This window comes from Sceloporus occidentalis, unplaced genomic scaffold (assembly GCF_023333645.1).
Source record: "Sceloporus occidentalis isolate IW3139 unplaced genomic scaffold, rSceOcc1.0.p SCAF_2, whole genome shotgun sequence".
Lineage (NCBI taxonomy): Eukaryota > Metazoa > Chordata > Lepidosauria > Squamata > Phrynosomatidae > Sceloporus > Sceloporus occidentalis.
The window spans coordinates 65,099,745-65,119,067 of NW_028316982.1; the positions used below are offsets into that span (position 1 = coordinate 65,099,745).

The following is a 19,323-nucleotide window of genomic DNA, read 5'->3' on the forward strand; positions in this document are numbered from 1 at the left end:
AGAGAAACTATACCTGCATAGATAATCACCTGCACCCATCATCACGAGAAAGCATATGGAGCAGTGAAGCTCTGAACCTACACAAAGAGAAAATAATTTCAATGAGAAGTCATGTAGAAGTGGCTATATCTCCCTGGGCCTAATTATGTGTGTTTAAGGGATTGTACTGGTGGGAAATGGTGAGGAGAAGGCTCTTTGGACATGAAAGGAGCACTTCACAAAAAATGATCAACCTCAAATGACACATGGTAACAGAAGGACATTACTAACAGTTTTCTGCTTAGAACCTTAACAGGTACGTCACCCAACTACAATCACAAAATATCCATCTACATTCAAATAACTGCCAGGAAACAGCCCCTCACAGGTAAGCAAGAGAATGTACAGTGTACAGTAATAACAGTCTGCCATGCATCCTCCCCTTTCTGTTAGCTTTATGTGAATACTGAGTCTTACCTGAACAACATTGTCCTTCCTCCTCTTCCTATAAAAGTGGGCAGCAGTATCTCCCACAGGGAAAACTCTTATCCCTACATGCAGTACGCTCTATGTTGGCAAAGTCTTAAACATCCATGAAAACACTTCTGTCTTGAAGAACCATAGCCCAATTGCATGGAGAAGAATAAAACTGCACACTCAGTGTTTCACTAGAAGGAATAGAAGGTAAGTATGCTTTCAGTCACAGCTGTCTCCTGGTTCCCCAGATGCACAGAAGACTGGAATATGAACCCTGATTGTGCATCCATTTGGTAGTACTCATTCTTTTTTCTCATTTACTCCTCTCTCAATTCCTTACAAATATCTAGACTGTTTCCTTTTTTCCTTATTTGTCTTTTCTTGCTTTTTTCCAGGCCATCTGGAATGGAGAGAATGGAGAGGATTCTTTCCATATCTGTTTTGTGCAAACCAGGAGAGAGGACCACCTGTTAACAACTGTAGTTACTTGGATACTCCTGGTTGTTTCTGGGTGCATTTGGCAATGTAACACCTTGTCCTCTGCAGGCTCCATGACTTATAGATATCCAAATGTATTTCTACCACTGAGCTAATGCCATAAGGGACCCTACATCTACTGTGCTGTTCTCTGCTGCATTAACAAGAGCTCTGTTTGACTAAACCAAACAAATATGTCTTCCCTTTTCAGGATCTTACCCATCCTTGATTCTATCAAATAAAAACTTCCACATTATGCTATGTGTTGCTTCTTTTTCTTTGGGAGTGATAGAAGGTGTTCCTTTCCTGCATCTAAGCAGGAATAGTGTTCATCGGGCTTTGGGATGGGACTCGGAAGTAGGCGCAGGAAGCTATTCAGATTGAATGGAATGGCTCTTGCTCCTTTTCTGACTTTTTCTAAAATCAAATCCTTTCTTCCCTGAACAGCAAAGCTGTGTGGACAATACACTGTGTGCCTTCTCCTTCGTGTCATTTGCATGTAATCTTCTTTCTGCCCATTATACACTTTTCTGATAACTGTCATTTAACACTTTCAGTCTAGCCTTTCAGCTGCATTATATACTTATCTTTGTGCCAAAGGTAATAAAAGGAGGTGGCTGATCAGAGATCATGAGGTTGTTCCCCAAGGGAGATTAGTCAAACAAATTAATGAAACCAGTTTTAAGGAATCTGCAAAAAGCAATGTGACTAGGATTATTTTTTCCCTTGAGACTTTAGGCAGGAAACAGTTTGACTGCCACTCTGAAGTTCAGAAGGGAAGTCTTTGCTGTACAAGGCCCAAGATGATGTAGTTAGGGGTGAGTAGTAGTGGTAGGCAGAGGGGGAAATTGTGCATTTCCAGTAAGCTATAAAACTGCAAGTGGAGTTTTGGTTGTGATTTCTAGTTTTGAGTGGGTCCATTTTCATGACTTTGGCAATTGTGAAAAGTTATGTAACTGTATATAAGTCTTCCATTGATTTTAACTCTGATTTTATGTTTTAATATCTGTCTGGTTTAATCTCTTTTTAGTATTACTATGTTTTCATACTTGGGGGGGGAAATAGGTGTTTTAAAAATTTAACTGTATCCTCTTTTATTGTTGTAATCCAAGTATTGCTTGGATTCCAAGTGATTAAGCAGAATATAAATTATTATTATTATTATTATTATTATTATTATTATAGCACACTGCAGTGGCTTTTTTTTTTTGAATTTTTTATTTTGGGGGGGGGAAAAGTGTTTTCAAGATCCTGGGGAAGCAAAATTTTTTTAAAAAAAAATGGGGGGGGGGGTACATGCAGCCTGTGAATTTCAGTTCCCTTATTCCTGGTTCACATAGTTGTGTCCCACCTGTATTATTTTCTTATTTCATTATAGATACTGTCAGACAATTGTACCTAAATTAATGTGAACCCAGGGAAGTACTTTGTGGTAATCTTGTGACACTAAATACATCACCCCAAAGAGTGTGAATATAAACTTTCTATTCAAAGTCCCACTTTTTTAAAAAATGAAATATCTGTTCAATGCAAATTGCTTGTTCATGTACTAGTTATGCCCCAGCTGAGGAAGTGTATAGGCTCAGTGTGAACTCCCATTCTGTTTTGTACTGTCCAGGCAAAGGTGGATGAGAGTAAAAAAATTCCACAGTAGGAATCCTCTAGCACAGACGTTCCTAACCTTTTCTTCACTGTCAAGACTTAATTCAGGATTTAAAATCCTAAAGTGCCTCAAATATTTATTTAAAGTTACTCATGAAGTCTCTTCAAATTTGGAGAGAGGGGTGAAATAAGTAAATGCACACAACTTCTATTATAATATTTTTTCTTGGGATGATACCAGACATCATCATCATCAATCTTAACACCAAACCATAGCCTACTCTTATTTGTTAATTGTAACTGGGTAGGCACAAGTGCAGTATCAGACTGAAGTCTCTGTGTGTGTATGTGTGTAAATTGTCATTTTTTAAATGTACATTTTACTGATCATTTCATGGGGGTGCTCAGCTATGTTGCGGTCTTCATCTAATGTTGCCTGGTCATTTCACGATAGGCTCAGCTCTTGGGGATGGGGATTGATTGCTTCCAAAGAAGTGGGTTTATATCCACAAAAAGGCATGCAAAAATAAAAACTAGTTAGTCCTTCTTTTAATGCTGCAAGAAACTTAGTATGGCTATTTCTTTGAAAACATTATTCCCCTTCTCCCTACACACACTGAAAACTTTGCAGTTGCCAAGAAAACATTATGATATGGTTGTTATATGTCAGAATCAACTGCAAGACACAGAACAATCACAAAATTCCTTGTGTTCTTTATGTGTTGTGCAGAAGGAATTGTGCTGGGATTGTGTACACAATGTGAGTCTATTGACCTTTTTGTGTGGGGGGGCAGCATGTGGATGTCATTGCCAGCACTGTCCCTGGGTTGTTGAGAGCTTCCCAATATTTTTTTCCCATTACTACTTCCATGTTTCTCCCACCCCTCCCAGGCTCCCATGTTGGCATCTCCCCACTGCTGGCATAATATTTTTATATGGGATGGCTCTCTGCTCAGATGCATTATGTTTGCTGAGTCCAGGCGTATGCAAGCAAGGAATAAATAATAAATACAAGCACACATGTATACACAGATTAAATTTTTTTAAGCTTCTCTTCTGAAGTTGCTGGCACTGCTATGATTTATAAAAACAGATACAACTTCTAAGTTGAACACGAAACATAGGATGTCATAAAGTTCAGTTCCACAAGTGAGGCATTTGAAGAACAAAGGCCTAAAACAAACAGGCCAAAAGGAGCTGCTTCCAGCTACTTCAGAGACCTGGCGCTGGAATGATGCATGCCCCCAGAGTGGCAGGAAGTTGCTCTGAGATCCCCAAAAACATCCCAAAGCCACTGGAGAAAGGGGCAGAAAAAAACTGCTCATGCTGGCTTTGGGACTGCAGTGGTGGCCCAGTTTAAGAGACTGTGCAGTCGACACAGTCCCTGACCAATCACGGGCCAATCACCGGTAGATTGGGCAGAAGCTGCTCCTTCATGACTATCTGGTTTGCCCCAAAGACATACAAAACCAAAATAGGCACTTCTGTCCAGAGATGGAGCAGCTGCTTAAACCTCCTGTTGTGGCTAACCTTATCTTAATACTTCTGAGATGGCTGTCATTGCCATCTCTTAGCCCAGAAAAGTGGAATGTAGGCCCGATATAGACAGGCCAAAATAAAGCTGCTTCAGGTCACTTTGGAGATATGCTGTTTAAATGTTGCATGCATCCTAAGAGTCCGGAAGCTGTGCCAAAGCTGTGCTCCAGTCCTTAGGAATGGATCGTGGCTTTGGTGCAGCTTCCAGAGTCTTAGAACGCATGCAGCATTTAAACAGCATGCCTCCAAAGTGACCCGAAGCAGTTTTATTTTGGCCTGTCTGTATGGAGCCTCACTTTGTTGAATATAAGTCTAGTTTAGGACCAGCTCACTGTTGGAATATTTAATTCCGAGCACCAACAGGATGGGCCCATACTGAGAGAAAAGTGAAATATAAATTAACTATTTTTTTAAAGAGCTTTAATAACAGACTACTGGATATTAAATACAGTTCTGTTTGATCTGAATGGTCAGCCCATTCTTTCTGAATGATTGCTACATGTAAAAATGAACACTTTCCTATGAAATACTTTGTTATCAAATGTCATATGTACTTTACTCTTCTTTCACTTCCTTTCTTTTAGCTCTACAGTTCAATGGATTTTGGAAGAAGATGGCAGATCATGCATGAGCGGATCACGCCCAACCGATTTTACTGGTAAATCTCTTCTTGTTTTGCCGTCATTGTTTATTATAGCCATGGCATAGTAAAAATTGTATCATACTGAGAAAGAAGAAAATATGAAACTTATTGGCGGGGTACAGACCGCCCAAAAAGGGTGGTCTGCCCGCACCTTGTTTTGCTGCGCGAGGAAGCTGCAGCGGACAAACTGCGCGCTGATTGTTCCTTGCGCAGCAAAAAGAACCCGCAAAAAGCGGATTCTTTTTGCAGCGCCATTGTGACGTTGCAGTGCACCAATGGCACACTTGTGACGTCACAATGGCATTGCAACATGTGGATGCTAAGCGTCCATTGTGTCAAATCTGTACAGGGTGCCGCCATCTGTACAGAGTGCCGCCATTTTGTACAGGGTGCCACTATTTTGATGCCCTCATCATGTGCGAGGGGCGTCTGGAAGTGCTGCCCCTCGCACGTGACGATGGCGCCCCATTGCGCCCATCTGTAGAGCGCCATTGTCTTCTTCAAAAGGGTTGCTTCATTGTACAGTGGACCCACTACACTGATGAGCTAGTGATGGACAGATTCAAATGCCTGCAGGTCACCATCCCTCACATTATTCAATGGCAGTGCATGCATGCAGATGGGCACATAGCACTGCTCATTGAATAACAGGAGGTGCAACTGTTGTTTTTTTTCTACAGCTGCAGGAGCCCCTGGAATCAAATTTGCATGGATGGGAAGGGTCCAGTGTATTGAGTCATTATACAATCCAATCAAAGTTGCACCATCTTAATGGAGTAATGCTAAATGCTAAATGCACCAAAGCCTATCCAGCTCCTGCCAGCACACTGATCTATATGCTGTCCTTACCTATGGAAAGGGAGCATGTTCTAGGAGAGTTTTCCTGCCTGCTTTCTCGTGATTGTGTGTCCTTTGAATATAGGGAAAACATTGACACAGGGTATTCTGAAGTTGTATTTCAACATGTGTTTTGAAATGTACAATGCAGGAATGATGCAGTACATGCTAAATTCTTTCTTGAACATGTAGTTAATTATTATATACTGTTCAGAATTTATGTTGCAGAGTTCATTCTCAACAAATGTGCACTGGAGTATTTGTCTCAAATATTACAGGTCTAATGGGTCTGTATTATGAGTCTACACAGTATATCTAGTTCTACAAGCATATATTATATGAATTAACCCTTGGAAAACCAAAGTCTTGTGTTGGAAACCTCATTTTATACATTATGGACACCAAATGTGTAAACTGGTTGTTGCATATAGTCCAGTTTTTGGGTTTGTGGATATGAAATCAAATTAATATTTAAATCATTTACAGGCAAAGGAATCCCATAGAGGTTAGGGTGCAGATAGACAGGGGAAATCTGTGGTGTTTTTCCCTTTGCATCCAAAGGTTTGTGCGCCTATAGCAAGCAGTGTGGGAGAAAGGGGTTGGCTTCATATATTTTCTTTTTTAATTTTCCTCGGTTACCCATATCATTATTTATATGACCTATACAGCTCACATTGCTTGGTGATTAACTTTCCATCCCAGTGTTCAGTCTGTTCAGGCTTAGATCCACCATGGGTAGAACTGTGAAGCAGCCATCAGCTTTTAATTTTCCCACAATGCAGGAGCACTCCTCCTTCCTTTATGCATCTTTCTAGTTTCTAGTTTAGTACTTAACTAATCACAGGAAGTGGTGACTATAGGAAAGTCAATTATCAGGAAAGATTGTCAGTTAAAATCCTTGATTTAGCTTTATCGAAAAGCTTATTTTCCCTAGTTTGTTCCCACTGAAATACCCTAAAGACACCAAATTCTGTCTGATCTTGGAAGCTAAGCAGAGTCAACCTTGGTTAGTACTTAGATGGGGGATCCAAGGTTAGTACTTGGATGCCAATGAATAATAAATGTTGTAGTTTTATTTCAGAGGAAGGAACTGGCAAAACCACCTCTAAGGATCCCTTGCCTTGATAGATCTCTCTCGCTCTCTCTCTCTCTCCCACACACACACATGTCCTAAGTACAACAGGACGTAGGACAAGTGTGTGTGTGTGTGTGTGTGTGTGTGCGCGCCTTCTAGTTGCCTGTTGACTTATGGCAACACCATTAATTTCAGAGTGTTTTCTTAGGCAAGTAATTCTCACAGCGGTTTTGCCATTTCCTTCCTCCAAAATATAGCCTACAATACTTGGTATTCATTGACATCTAATTTGTCCAATCATTTACTGTTTTGTGGAATTGCTGTTTCTGAGTTCATGTTTAACTAGAAAATGCCCAAAATGAATTACTGGATTGACACATAGCAGAGTGTGCTGCAGCATTGATCAATTGTGTGTTACATTTACACCTCTATCTCCATGGTACTTATTGAAGAGCAGTGCCACTGGGATACTCACATGTTGTTGTTGTTTTGCACTGTTTTATCGATGCACCCATGTATATATATGATAGCACACAGGAGAACAAATGACATGTCTGATGTGGAAAAAAATCCCTGAAAGGTGTGGTATACTATGTCTTCATGTCCTTCAGTACAGAATAAAGCTATAAGAAACTGACCAACTAATGATTCTGCATTCATTCATTCCTCTTTGGATGCAAGACCAAGTAATATGGAATCTTCTTAAATTGAGGCAGGATTTACATTGTATCTTCTTTATATGAGGGATTGCTGTGTCAGCATTATTGGATATGAAGTCAAAGGCTTTCATGGCCGGCATCCATAGTTTTTTGTGGGTTTTTCGGGCTATGTGGCTATGTTCTAGAAGAATTTCTTCCTGACGTTTCACCAGCACTTGTGGCTGGCATCTTCAGAGAAGATGCCAGACACAGATGCTGGCGAAACGTCAGGAAGAGGGGAGATGTGGTGCGACTTATGTTGCATCGCATAATTAACACATCTCTAAGTGAGGGTCAGTTTCCATCTAAATTAAAATTAGCCGTGGTCAAACCCCTGCTAAAGAAGCCCTCCTTAGACCCCCTGATTCATAATAACTATCGGCCCATCTCGCTGCTGCCTTTTTTGGGGAAGGTGATCGAGAGAGCAGTCGCTTTCCAGCTTCAATCGATCTTGGATGACACCGATTTTCTGGACCCATTTCAAACCGGCTTCCGGGCGGGCTATGGAGTTGAGACTGCCATGGTCGCCTTAGTTGATGACCTCCGTCTGGGCATGGACAGGGGGAGCGTGTCCCTGTTAGTGCTCTTGGACATCTCAGCGGCCTTCGATACCATCGATCATGGTATCCTTCTGGGACGCCTGAGGGAGTTGGGAATTGGGGGCACTGCTCTACAGTGGTTCCGTTCCTACCTCTCGGGCAGATCCCAGATGGTGGAGCTGGGGGACTGTTGCTCCGATAGCAGGGCCCTGACATCTGGTGTCCCTCAGGGAGCGATTTTGTCCCCTATGCTATTTAACATTTACATGAAGCCGCTGGGAGAGATCATCCGGAGACATGGGGCGCGGTGTTATCAGTACGCTGATGACACCCAGATAATTTTCTCTATGTCTCCGACTGATGCAGTAACTAAGGATGGCATCTCTCCTCTAGATGCCTGCTTGGCGTCGGTAATGGGCTGGATGAGGGAGAACAAACTCAGTGTGAATCCAGGGAAAACGGAAGTACTGGTGATAGGTTCCCCGGCTTCGGGTGGTGAGATCTGTCACCCGGTCCTGAACGGGGTCACGCTCCCCCTGAAGGACTCGGTGCGCAGCTTGGGAGTGCTCCTTGATTCGTCGCTCCAGCTGACTTCTCAGGTGGATGCGACGGTCAGGAGTGCTTGTTATCAGCTTCGGCTGATACGCCAGCTGCGTCCCTACCTGGACCGTAAGGACCTTGAATCTGTCGTACATGCTTTGGTAACCTCTCGATTGGATTTCTGCAATGCGCTCTACATGGGGCAACCCTTGTACCAAACCCGGAAGCTGCAATTGGTGCAGAACATGGCAGCTAGATTGGTCGCTGGTAGCTCCAGGTCGGACCATATAACACCTATTTTAAAAGACCTTCACTGGCTGCCTATCCGCTTCCGAGCTCAATACAAGGTGTTGGTTTTGACCTATAAAGCCCTAAATGGCTTGGGCCCAGGGTACTTGGAGGACCGCCTCTCCGCATATAATCCGCCCCGCACACTCAGAACTTCTGGGACTAAATTGTTGGAGGTCCCTAGGTCTAACCTTGTACGGACTTCACAGAGGGCTTTCGCCATCGCTGCCCCTTCATTCTGGAACAAGCTCCCTGTAGAGCTCCGCTCCGCCGCCTCACTAGTTACTTTCAAGAAAAACTTGAAAACGTATCTATTTCGGCTGGCCTTCCCACCTTAGTTAGATTGTTTGTTTATTTCCCTGCCCTCTTTTTTCCCTTTCGACCTCGGATCGATGTCAATTATTCTCTCCTTCTCTTTGCCCTTGACATGTGTATTTTATTGATTTCCTGTTCCTGTTTTTGTTTTTTGCAGTAGTGTTCTTAACTTTTTATATTGAATTTTTATCCTGTTTGTAATGTTTTTAAATTTTGTAAGCCGCCTTGATCATATTTTGGAAAGGCGGGGTAAAAATAAAATTTATTATTATTATTATTATTATTATTATTATTATTATTATTGAATCTGTGGAATAAATAGCTGGGGCTTGAAATGTTGCATCACTTCAGAATAGAAATTGGCATTACATTCCTGGTGCAGAAAGGTGGGAAACTGTTTTCTGTTCTCCTGAAGGCCACTTCTGTTTAGATGCTGAGATCAAAATGCTGGCCTCTATTAGCCCCTGAATGTACTCTTAGCAGTATTTCCTAGAATACACTATAAAGTTCTGCAGCTGCAAAGACCCAACTGCATGTGTAAGGGGGAAAAAAGTGTTTATGAAACTTTGTAGGTGTATTTGGGCAATGCTGATAAAAGCAGGCATTTAAAGGGCTGAAGAATTGGACAATTTCATGACGATGGGAGGCAACCCTCTATGTTTTCCCCACAGAGCTGTTTCCTCCTCCCACCTACCATGAAGAAAAAAAGGAAGAACAAAAGTTGTGAACTTGGTTCTGCAGGCTGAACCCAGTCCCACCAAGATAATACATTGTAAAGCAAGGTTATCATGCACCAAAAGCCATACAGCAGAGAAAATGCAAAAAAAGAAAGGTCATATAAGCAGTTCAAAGAAATCCAGAATATAAGGATAGACATAGCCTTCAGTAAAACAGATTGATATAGGAATCATGTGCCCCATGTTGAGGTAGTGGGAAAGGAAGAACAGAAAAATGTTGTGCAGATTAGCCCTGGGAGAAATTTGAATGAGGAGAAGCATCCCTAATGTGTTCAGTAGTTATTTCTTTGTGTCCCTCTCCATATTTTCACTTTGGGATAATGTCTGGCATCCTGAGTTTAAAAGATTCCTCCTCTTCTATAACTCCTTTGAGTCTATAGTTAGCTCATGGTTTATGCTGTCTGTCATTTTCCAGCATCTTATTAAATTTGCAACCAAGTGAAAATGTCCTTTACTCAGTCGGGAAGGGAAACTCTGCATTTCCAAACACATCAGTCAAGCCATTCTCCTAATTCTGTTAGTGACATGCTCTCTTTACTAATTCCCATGGGGTGATGTTAAAAAGGAGAAAATGAGTGCCCGAGTGCTCAAGTGAAGAGGTTACGGTACAGTCTAGTTTATAACAATGTCTCTTTCTGTTTTCCCCTCCACTGCATAATTGCCTCTATTATTCTTTCTCATGTCATATCTGTTGTGTAAAGAGAGTTCATTCGTGCACGTGGTCTCCTCTGTTTCAAAACCATATTTCCCTCCCCTGAGAAATAAGTTGTGGAAAAATCTCTATATTATTCTAACCTCTATATTATACTAAGAAAATATATGTTACATGTGTCCAAGGCATATGGATGATAGGCAAGGAGATAAGTGGGATATACATTCTATAAGTAAGTAAGTAAGTAGGTAAATAAATAAATAAATACTATCTTTCTGCTAGCAGGAATCCTACATCAGGAGACAAATTTCCTTACTATGGCTTGTTACAGACAGCCAAAATAAAGCTGCTTTGAGTCACTTTGGAGGTATGGTATTTCAATGATGCATGAATCCTAAGAGTCTGGAAGCTTCACCAAAGCTGCACTCCAGTCCTTAGGACTGGAGCCTGGCTTTGGTGCGGCCTTTGGACTCTTAGGACGCATGTATCATTGAAATACCATACCTCCAAAGTGACTCGAAGCAGCTTTATTTTGGCTGTCTGTAACAGGCCAGTCTTTCTGCAAGTGGGTAAACCCCCTTTTTATTTCAGCAAGCCACTGGAGATTACTCTTTTTTAAGAGAGTAAGGAGATTACTCTTTAAAAACAACAACAACAGAGAGAGCATTTTACTCCCCCAAGTGTCATCTTTTACTGTGGAAGATCCACCTCAGAAAAATTCTGACTCAGCTGTAGCCCCTTTGTGTGGGAATTCACTGGTTCTTACAGCTGTGCAAGCACAGGGAGAGTATTGTCTGATGGTTCCAGAGACAAGGCCAATTTTCAGGACACAATTATGTAAGTAATTTTTGTCACACACTTGATGGTGTTCTTGAAACTGAAAGTAGATGGTCTGAGGGCTAAGGAAGTGAAGAACTTCTACACAGAAACCACTCTTGGCTTCCTATCCTACTGCTGATCGTTTTCTTTTGCTGTTAATCCAGAGGTCAGTCTTGCTGCCCTAAGGATGAAAGGAGGTGTTGTCTCTTAGGACTTATAGGAGATGAAAGAAATGCTGACCACCCCTTGTTTGGGCTCTGGAAGGATCAGACTGGCAGAATGTATCTCATCTTTGAAAGGCAAAAGCTCCACATGGAAAAGATCCAGAGCCTGGAAAGTTCCTTTTAAGCAAGTAATTTGTTATAGTTACACTCAGAATTGGTTAGAATTCAAAAATATAGTCATGTTAGTCTGTACCATCAGTATGTAGGGAGATCTTTTAGCACCTTTGAGACTAACTTAAATAAGGAAGTTATCAGCATGAGCTTTCATAGACTTCAGTCTACTTCCTCATGTGAATACACCTGAGGAAGTAGACTGAAGTCTACAAAAGCTCATGCTGCCAACTTCTGTATTTCAGTTAGTCTCAAAGGTGCTACAAGATCTTTCTACATCAAAATTGATTAGATAGCATGGCAGTTTGTTTTTTTACTGGATGGCCCTTGTGGTCTCTTCCAATTGTATGATTCTATAATTCTATGACATGTGTAATATGCATTGTGCAAAGTTTGTCATTGTGCGGGGCATTCACTAGAAGTGGGGTTGCTGAGTTCCAAAAGTTGAGAGATGTATGCTGTGAGGGATGAGAAATGAATGTCTCTTGAGTACCATACTTACTGTGTTTCAAGCTAAAATCAGTTTATTAACTTGGCTTATAAATAAGTTTCTGCCCACTCAGAGGTTGCTGATTGTATCTCCCAAATTTTATTTTCCTGGAATAGTGATAAACTATGTATATAAAAGGGGAAAATACTCCTCATGTTTTCATTACGCCCTTAAGCCACACCAGCAAGACATGCTAAAGGTCCAGAGCAAAGGCAAATAACAATGTCGAAGCACCTTTCCACTGGGAAGTTCTTGCTGGAAAGGGTTGTGTCAGTCTTTTAAATCAGGATATTTATAGTACTGACTAGAATTGATGTGCATTGCATTTCAGATTATTTTTCAACATAGTTTCTTATGTCTAAACAAGGAGTAATAAATCATCATCATCATCATCATCATCATCATCATCATCACCATCATCATCATACCCATTCTTATTTCTATCTTGCCTTTCCCCCAGATTTGTACTCAAAGTGGCTTACAATGATTTTTAAAAATGTTAGAAATTCACAAGATACAAAAGTTTAAACACAATTTTTTTAAAAAAAGGTTAAAACATATATCATTAAAAACACACACACAACAACAACATTGTTATTGTTAGTAATTTATTAATGCTTAGACCAAAGGCCATTCACATACACACAACAACATAACAATTAGCAATATTCAGCCTTCTGTGTAAGGTGGGTCTTATATAATCACTCCTTAAATGCTTTTTGTAATAGAGATGTCTTTGCTTATCTGCAAAAAGATATGATGAAGTGCCACTCTAGAGGGCAACAGAATCAAAGAGCCTTTGAGGTTGCTCCCTATTCACTGGTACAGCTTGACCAACCAGGCCAAGCTGTCACCTCCATTTGGCCTCTTTTTATGGAGGCCATCAAAAGGGCCGTCTTCCCGGCATCAGCTTTGCTGTGCAGGTCAGGGACTGAGTAGGGAAGGTACCAGTCTAATTTTTCTGGGAAGGGAGTTCCAGAGACTAGGGACAGCCACTGAGAAGGCCCTCTTCCCACCAGATGTACCTGTAAGGGAGGTGGGACAGAGAGAAGGACCTCTCCAGCAGATCCCAAAACACAAGCTGGTTTGTAAGGGAGAATAAGGCCCTTCAAATAACCTAGCCCTGAGCCATTAAGGTCATAACTAGCACTTTGAATTGTACTGGAAATGGACTGGCAGCCAGCAGAGCTGTTGTAACAAGAGAGTTGTGTGCTCCCTGCAATCAGCACTTGTTAGTTGAAGTTTCTAAATATTCTTCACGTAGCCTCATGTGGAATGTATTACAGTAATCCAACTGGGATGTAAATAATTGTGACTAGGGTTAACTATGGTTTCTTAAAACAAGTCAGAGCCTTTACTCAAGATCTAAAGTTGACTTACTTCAATAAACCATAGTTAACATTAACCAATTTGTCTTCATTTGGACATAATATTGAATAATGATTACTTGAAAACAGAATCAGATGCTTTCTGTCTTGTCCTTTCAGCTATTAGGGCAAGTGGACAAGTCCATGGCTTCTGCATGTAACTTCTTGCCCATAGGCCACATTTACACATTATGTCCAAATTCATTGTGTGCAAAAGATGTTTTAAAATCGCATGATTTTTTTTTACTCATTTTCAGAATTAGTGTGAGTCTTCATTTTTAAAGTAAAGGTCTGGCAGTACTTCTTGCAGAAGGCATTTTATTTTAAGATGTCTGATGTGATCATCTGATTAATTTCTTCTTTTTTAGCAAGTGGTGCCGCAAGACATTTGGAAGCTTCTCTGTCATTAAGTTTAAACTACTCTCACGTTTAGCAGATTGAGTGGAATGCATGCTGTGTACTAAACACAGTCTCTTATCATGCCAAAACAGACAAGACACTTCCCCGCTTGTTTTGAATGTGAACCATTTTGTATAGCTCAGTAACATTCCATTAAAGATAAGGAGATTCTTCTTTTATGCCTTTCCCCCCACTGGAAATTAACAAACTCTTTATAGATGACTATACATCAGCAGCTATATGAGGCAAAATCCATTCTCAGCAAGAAGAGAGAATTGAAACTCCTGTCCTTTTGTTTCCTGGTATTCCCCAGAGCCTCCTCTTTACAAGGAGCTTAGTTTAATTTTGCCATTATTAAGTAGAGGAGACATGAAACTAGAGAAGAACTTCAGATAGAAAAACTGGGATACACCACAGTTCTTTTAAGTAAAGTAGGTTATGTGAGTTTCCATCAGCTAGGGTTTTTTTCCCATAGCAAGTTTTGACAGCAGTGTAGAGAAATCATTGTCTTTTATTGCTGTGCATAAGAATAATTGGACTACTTGATAGCAATTGCATTTGTTTAGATGGCAAGAGGAGTTTATAACAAGCCCCTGGATGACAGTTGTCAGTATCAAGGATATACCGTGTATCTTATCCTTCGGTCATAAAGAGAAACCTTTATGAATGTAGTTGAGTTATAGAAAATTGTTGCACATGCTAAGAAAAGAGATAAAACAATATGTAAACAATTATTTAGGTCATTGCTATCAAAGTGGCAGTCCACAGATCAGTGTTGGTCTGCAAGTCTTTGGCTGCTGGTCTGTGCCATATTTTCAGGAAGCAAAGAAACGGATGTAGTCAATGGACACAAATACAGTTCTGGTCCCTGATATATTCCTGATATATTGAGGAAACAATCTTGCAGCTGCCGCATGTGAAATAGCTTAAGAAATACTGATTGAAGTAATTATTGGCTCAAAAGTTGTCTCTTTGGAAAAGAAGTAAAGCAGAGAAGATGAAGGTGGCCTCAGATTTGAGGATTAGGGTGAGATCTGCAATAGCAGAATACAAAGAGCAATGAAGAGATGCATTGCGATGGTGTGAGGTGAGGGAGAAGGAGAGAATGGAGAATAAACTGTGTGAGATGCAGTAGAGTGAAGGTAGAGCAAGGGAGACATGAATTCTGAGGGAATGAGGGCAAACAAGGGGAAAAGTTTGAGGTAGGGTAGAGTGAGCAATATCAGTGGTGGGGTGCAAGAAGCAAGTGAGGGTCTTGTAAGGCAAGCTTGCTGAGAGGTAGGGGTGGTGTAAGGTCACATGGTCAATTCCATGACCAAGCAGAGATTTACACTTGGGCCTCCATGTTCCAGTCCAGTAGTTTAAACATTACTCTATACTGGTTGTTTCAGATCAGCTGTAGCTGTAGAAAAATGATCTGAAGGTTTGAAATGCAGTGGAAGGGGGGAAATGTTTTAACTAGTTATTGTGGTTTTAAATTAGATATGCAGTTTAATAACTTTTTAAGGGGGGAGGGAAATATATTGTTTTTATGCTGTGTGTCATTTTAATGTTGTAAACCGCCCGGATTGATTTGCCACAGGGCGGTATATAAATAAAAATTTATTATTATTATTATTATTATTATTATTATTATTATTATGACTTTATTTTGGCAAGCTGGGAGCTCAAGGCCATTTGCTGCAAGGAGGTTTTTTCCCCTTCTCGGCCTGAATTCCTTTTGCATACGTCTCTCCGAAACCCTTTTCTGTGGCATTCTGTCAGCGTGGATCAACTCTGCACATGGTCGTAGTGGACACAGCGCGTCTCTCTACGCCCTAACAACCCATCACTACTACATCTCTCTTTTCTGAGAGATCAGGTCATCTGTTCTAGAAAGGAATCATCCAATTCCTCCATCTGACTTGGAGGTCTGTAGTAAACTCCCACAATAACATCTTTGTTGTTTCCCTCCCCTTTAATTTTATCCAGATGCTCTCCACCTGGCTTCCAGTTTTGATGTCCTGGATCTCTTCACTGGTGTAAATATCCCTGACATATAATGCTATTCTTCCTCCGTTCTTGTCTGACCTGTTTCTCTTAAACAGTTATACCCCTCTATTTCTACATTCCAATCATGAGACTCATCCCACCAGGTTTCAGTGATGCTTATTATATCATATTTGCTTTGTTGTACTAGGAGTTCAAGTTCATCTTGCTTATTTCCCATTCTCTGTGAATTAGTGTAGAGACATCGAAGAACATGGGTCCCCTTTACTTGCTGCCTGTGCAAGATTTTTTTGCCTCCCACTGTTGGGTCCTTGCACTCTTTGCCTTGTTCCCTCTATGACAGTTTGGCTATTTTCTCTGGCCCGTTTGCCTTCCAGAATACTGTCTCCCTCCCCCACATAACTCAGTTTAAAGCCCTCCTGACCAAATTCTTGAGACCTTTGGCAAAAATGTTTCTGCCATCTGGTGTGAGCTGAAACCCATCCAGAAGTCCCTCCTCATGGAACTGCAGACCATGATCAAGGAATCCAAATCGTTCTCGGTGGCATCATCTGCAGAGCCAGTTATTCACCTCTATTTTCCTTTCCGTTCCTGGACCATGCCCTTCAAGTGGCAGAAGAGACGAGATGACGATCTCTGCATCCATTTCTTTCATCTTCCTACCCAGAGCCTCATAATCACTTCTGATATTCTGAAGGCTGTGTTTTGCAGTATCGTTGATTCCCACATTGACCAAAAGGAAGGGGTATTGGTCAGTAGGCTTTACCAGTCTTGTCAGCCTCTCTGTCACATCACAGATCTTTGCCCCAGGGAGACAACACACCTCTCAAGACAACTTGTTAGGCCTACAAATCACTGCTTCTGTACCCCTCAGCATGGTGTCTCCCACCATGACCACACACCTACTCCGAGGCTTAGCAGTGAATGTTCCCTCTGGTGGAATTCTCAGGCTCCCCTGCTCTGTGCCTGAAGTCTGCATGCTGCTCTTCCTCATCCTCCTTGATAAGGGAAAGAGCTTCGAATTGATTCTCTAGCTGCAAACTCCCAGAACAATCTCTTGTTTCTCTACTTCTCTGTGTGACATTCTTCCATCTGTCTGCCTCCTGTGTATGTGAAGTGACCTCCTCCTCCCCAGAAACTTCCTCTGTGTGATCCCCGGCCAAGAACATTTGTTCCATTCTGTCCAGGATATCCTCTTGCTCCCTAATATGCTGAAGTGTAGCTACTCTGGACTCCAGCTGCTGGACTTTCTCCTCCAAGAGTACTACCAACTTGCACTTGCTGCATGTGAAGTTCTCCACATCTGTAGGCAAGAAGACAAACACCCCACAAGTGTTTCATGTGACTGCAGCAGTTCCCTCAGTGTCCATACTGAGAAGTCTGAAATAATCACTGATACAGGACTGTTGGCTTCCTCCTAAAAAAAATATTCTGATAAACATGAATGTAAAAGGACCTCTTGACCTGGCCTTTTCACCAATCTGTCACTGAGGTCAATGTTCTGGGGATACAACTTTATAAAGATGTCCTGGCTGCCAGCACGTTCTAAGGGTAAGTTTCTGACTCACTACCTCTGAGCAAGAAACTCCCAAAAGCCCTTTTTGAAAAAAGCAAAAAATGTAAAGGAGAACCTGTAAAGACAAAGTTTGCTGCTCCTTTGCTGCCTCTGCTGTACTTTTACCTAGTTGAAAAAAAATTGTATGTCATTAAGCTCACAGCTCTGGGAGGGGTTATATAGAGCTAAACTCCTAGCTCCATCCCCTAGTGACTCACATATGTGACTCACAGAAGCTCCACCCCCTCAGCAACAAGCACACTCTCCTAAGGGTTTAAAAAATATTCAAACACTCACCAGTCAAAATGGCTGCCCAGTAACTGCTCTCCTTCTCCTCTCTCTGGCAGGAACTATCTGGAAAGGCTCTGGGAGGAGTTATTTATAAAGAGCTAAACTCCTAGTTCTACCCCCTAGTGACTCACAGATGTGACTCACAGAAGCTCCACCCCCTTAGCAACAAGCACACTCTCCAGTCAAAATGGCTGCCCAGCAACTGCTCTCCTTCTCCTCTCTCTGGCAGGAACTGGTTCCATCCTATAGAATTCTGGGATTTGCAATTTGCTGTGGTACAAGAGCTCTCTGATAGAGAAGGCTAAATAGCTCACAAAACTACAAATCTCCACATTCCATAACATTGAGCCATGGCAGTTGCAGCAAACTGCACTAATTTTGCAGTATAGAAACAGCATAGGTTATAACTATGTCAGAACCTATAGAAATATAGAAAAGACCATAAAGTGGGAAGTATAGGAAGATGCTTGGAGGATTATGTAAACACTCACAGTGGGGAGCAGTTTTGGAGCAGCTCATTGGTCCAGAATGTGAATGAAGATGACATCCAGCAACTGGAACCTTTCTTATTACTGCTTTCTTAGATTATAGGTTTCTCATTCAGCAGGTATGTGGCTCAAGTTTGAGCTATGGTAAACATTTAACAGATATTAACATATATATCAGGGTTTCTTCAGACTACATTTTGCTCTGCCAAGGGTTCTTCTAATGAGGCTTAGTACACAACTCACCTCAGAAAATATCTTCTATGTGAACCAACGGATATACTGTCTTTTACAGAAACTATGTTCACATGGGGGATGATTTATGTATGATATGACCTTCTCAGTAGTGACACTGATGCTGTAGATGGTTGAGATTGTTCTGCTCCTTCCCTGCAGATTTTAGGCAATGGCTCAGGACATTTAAAAAAATGCAGAAGGCCTTTGGAGTCAGAGAAGTGTAATACGTTTATTGCTGCTGCTCTGATTGGATGTCTAGATGTTTGCAGTTTGTTTTATTGTTGGATTTACGATCTGGTCAGTTACAGTTTTAAGCTCTTGGCAAGCAATGTTGTGGAACCATCAAGGGTGAAAAACCATATAAACATATAATTGCCTACTTAGCTTATAAGCAAATAGCTTCAGTAATACTAGCCAGTTGAACAGGGATTTGAACAAAATGATGCTACAAGGACATGAATCTTTCAAAATGTCTGCTTCTTTGGATTCATTCACTTTATGCTATGCTTTTCTCCTCTTCTCACCCTCCTTCATAGTTGGCTTTGTGGGTATTGTTAAGCAACACTACACAGAAACATTTCACTAACTCAGTCACAGTTGACCTCGGTTGAAAAGAGAAGACAACTAGTTTCTATGATGGCCTTTGGCTTCATGCCTGACCTTTCCTTTAAGTGCTTATGAAAAGAGCTTCACCAACACCCTCATACTGTTGACATTTAATATAGGTGCTGTTGAAGAAGTTCTTGACATTTCTGCTTCTAAATTTTCTAAGTGAAATAAACTTCCTAGGAAAAGTTCTGTTTAGTTTTCAAAAGTTTTCATTCCCTGCTACGTTGGTGGGAACACCAAATTATTGTTCTCAGTAAGCTCCTCATCCCAACCAGGAAGCCAATTAGTGTCGTATGGGAGAGAAATACTGGAAGAGTTCAGTGAGCTGAACTCAATGTTCAGAAAATATATA

At 41.2% G+C, this 19,323-nt stretch overlaps 1 protein-coding gene across 1 annotated transcript in view; it reads left to right on the forward strand.

Annotated features, from left to right (window-relative positions):
- SORCS3 (sortilin related VPS10 domain containing receptor 3) overlaps nucleotides 1–19,323 on the forward strand; it is a 654,782-nt gene that overhangs the window by 388,062 nt on the left and 247,397 nt on the right. Inside the window, exon 5 of the mRNA XM_089508329.1 lies at nucleotides 4,656–4,729. Within this exon, the coding sequence (XP_089364455.1) occupies nucleotides 4,656–4,729 (74 nt within the window). The remainder of the gene's footprint in view (nucleotides 1–4,655; nucleotides 4,730–19,323) is intronic.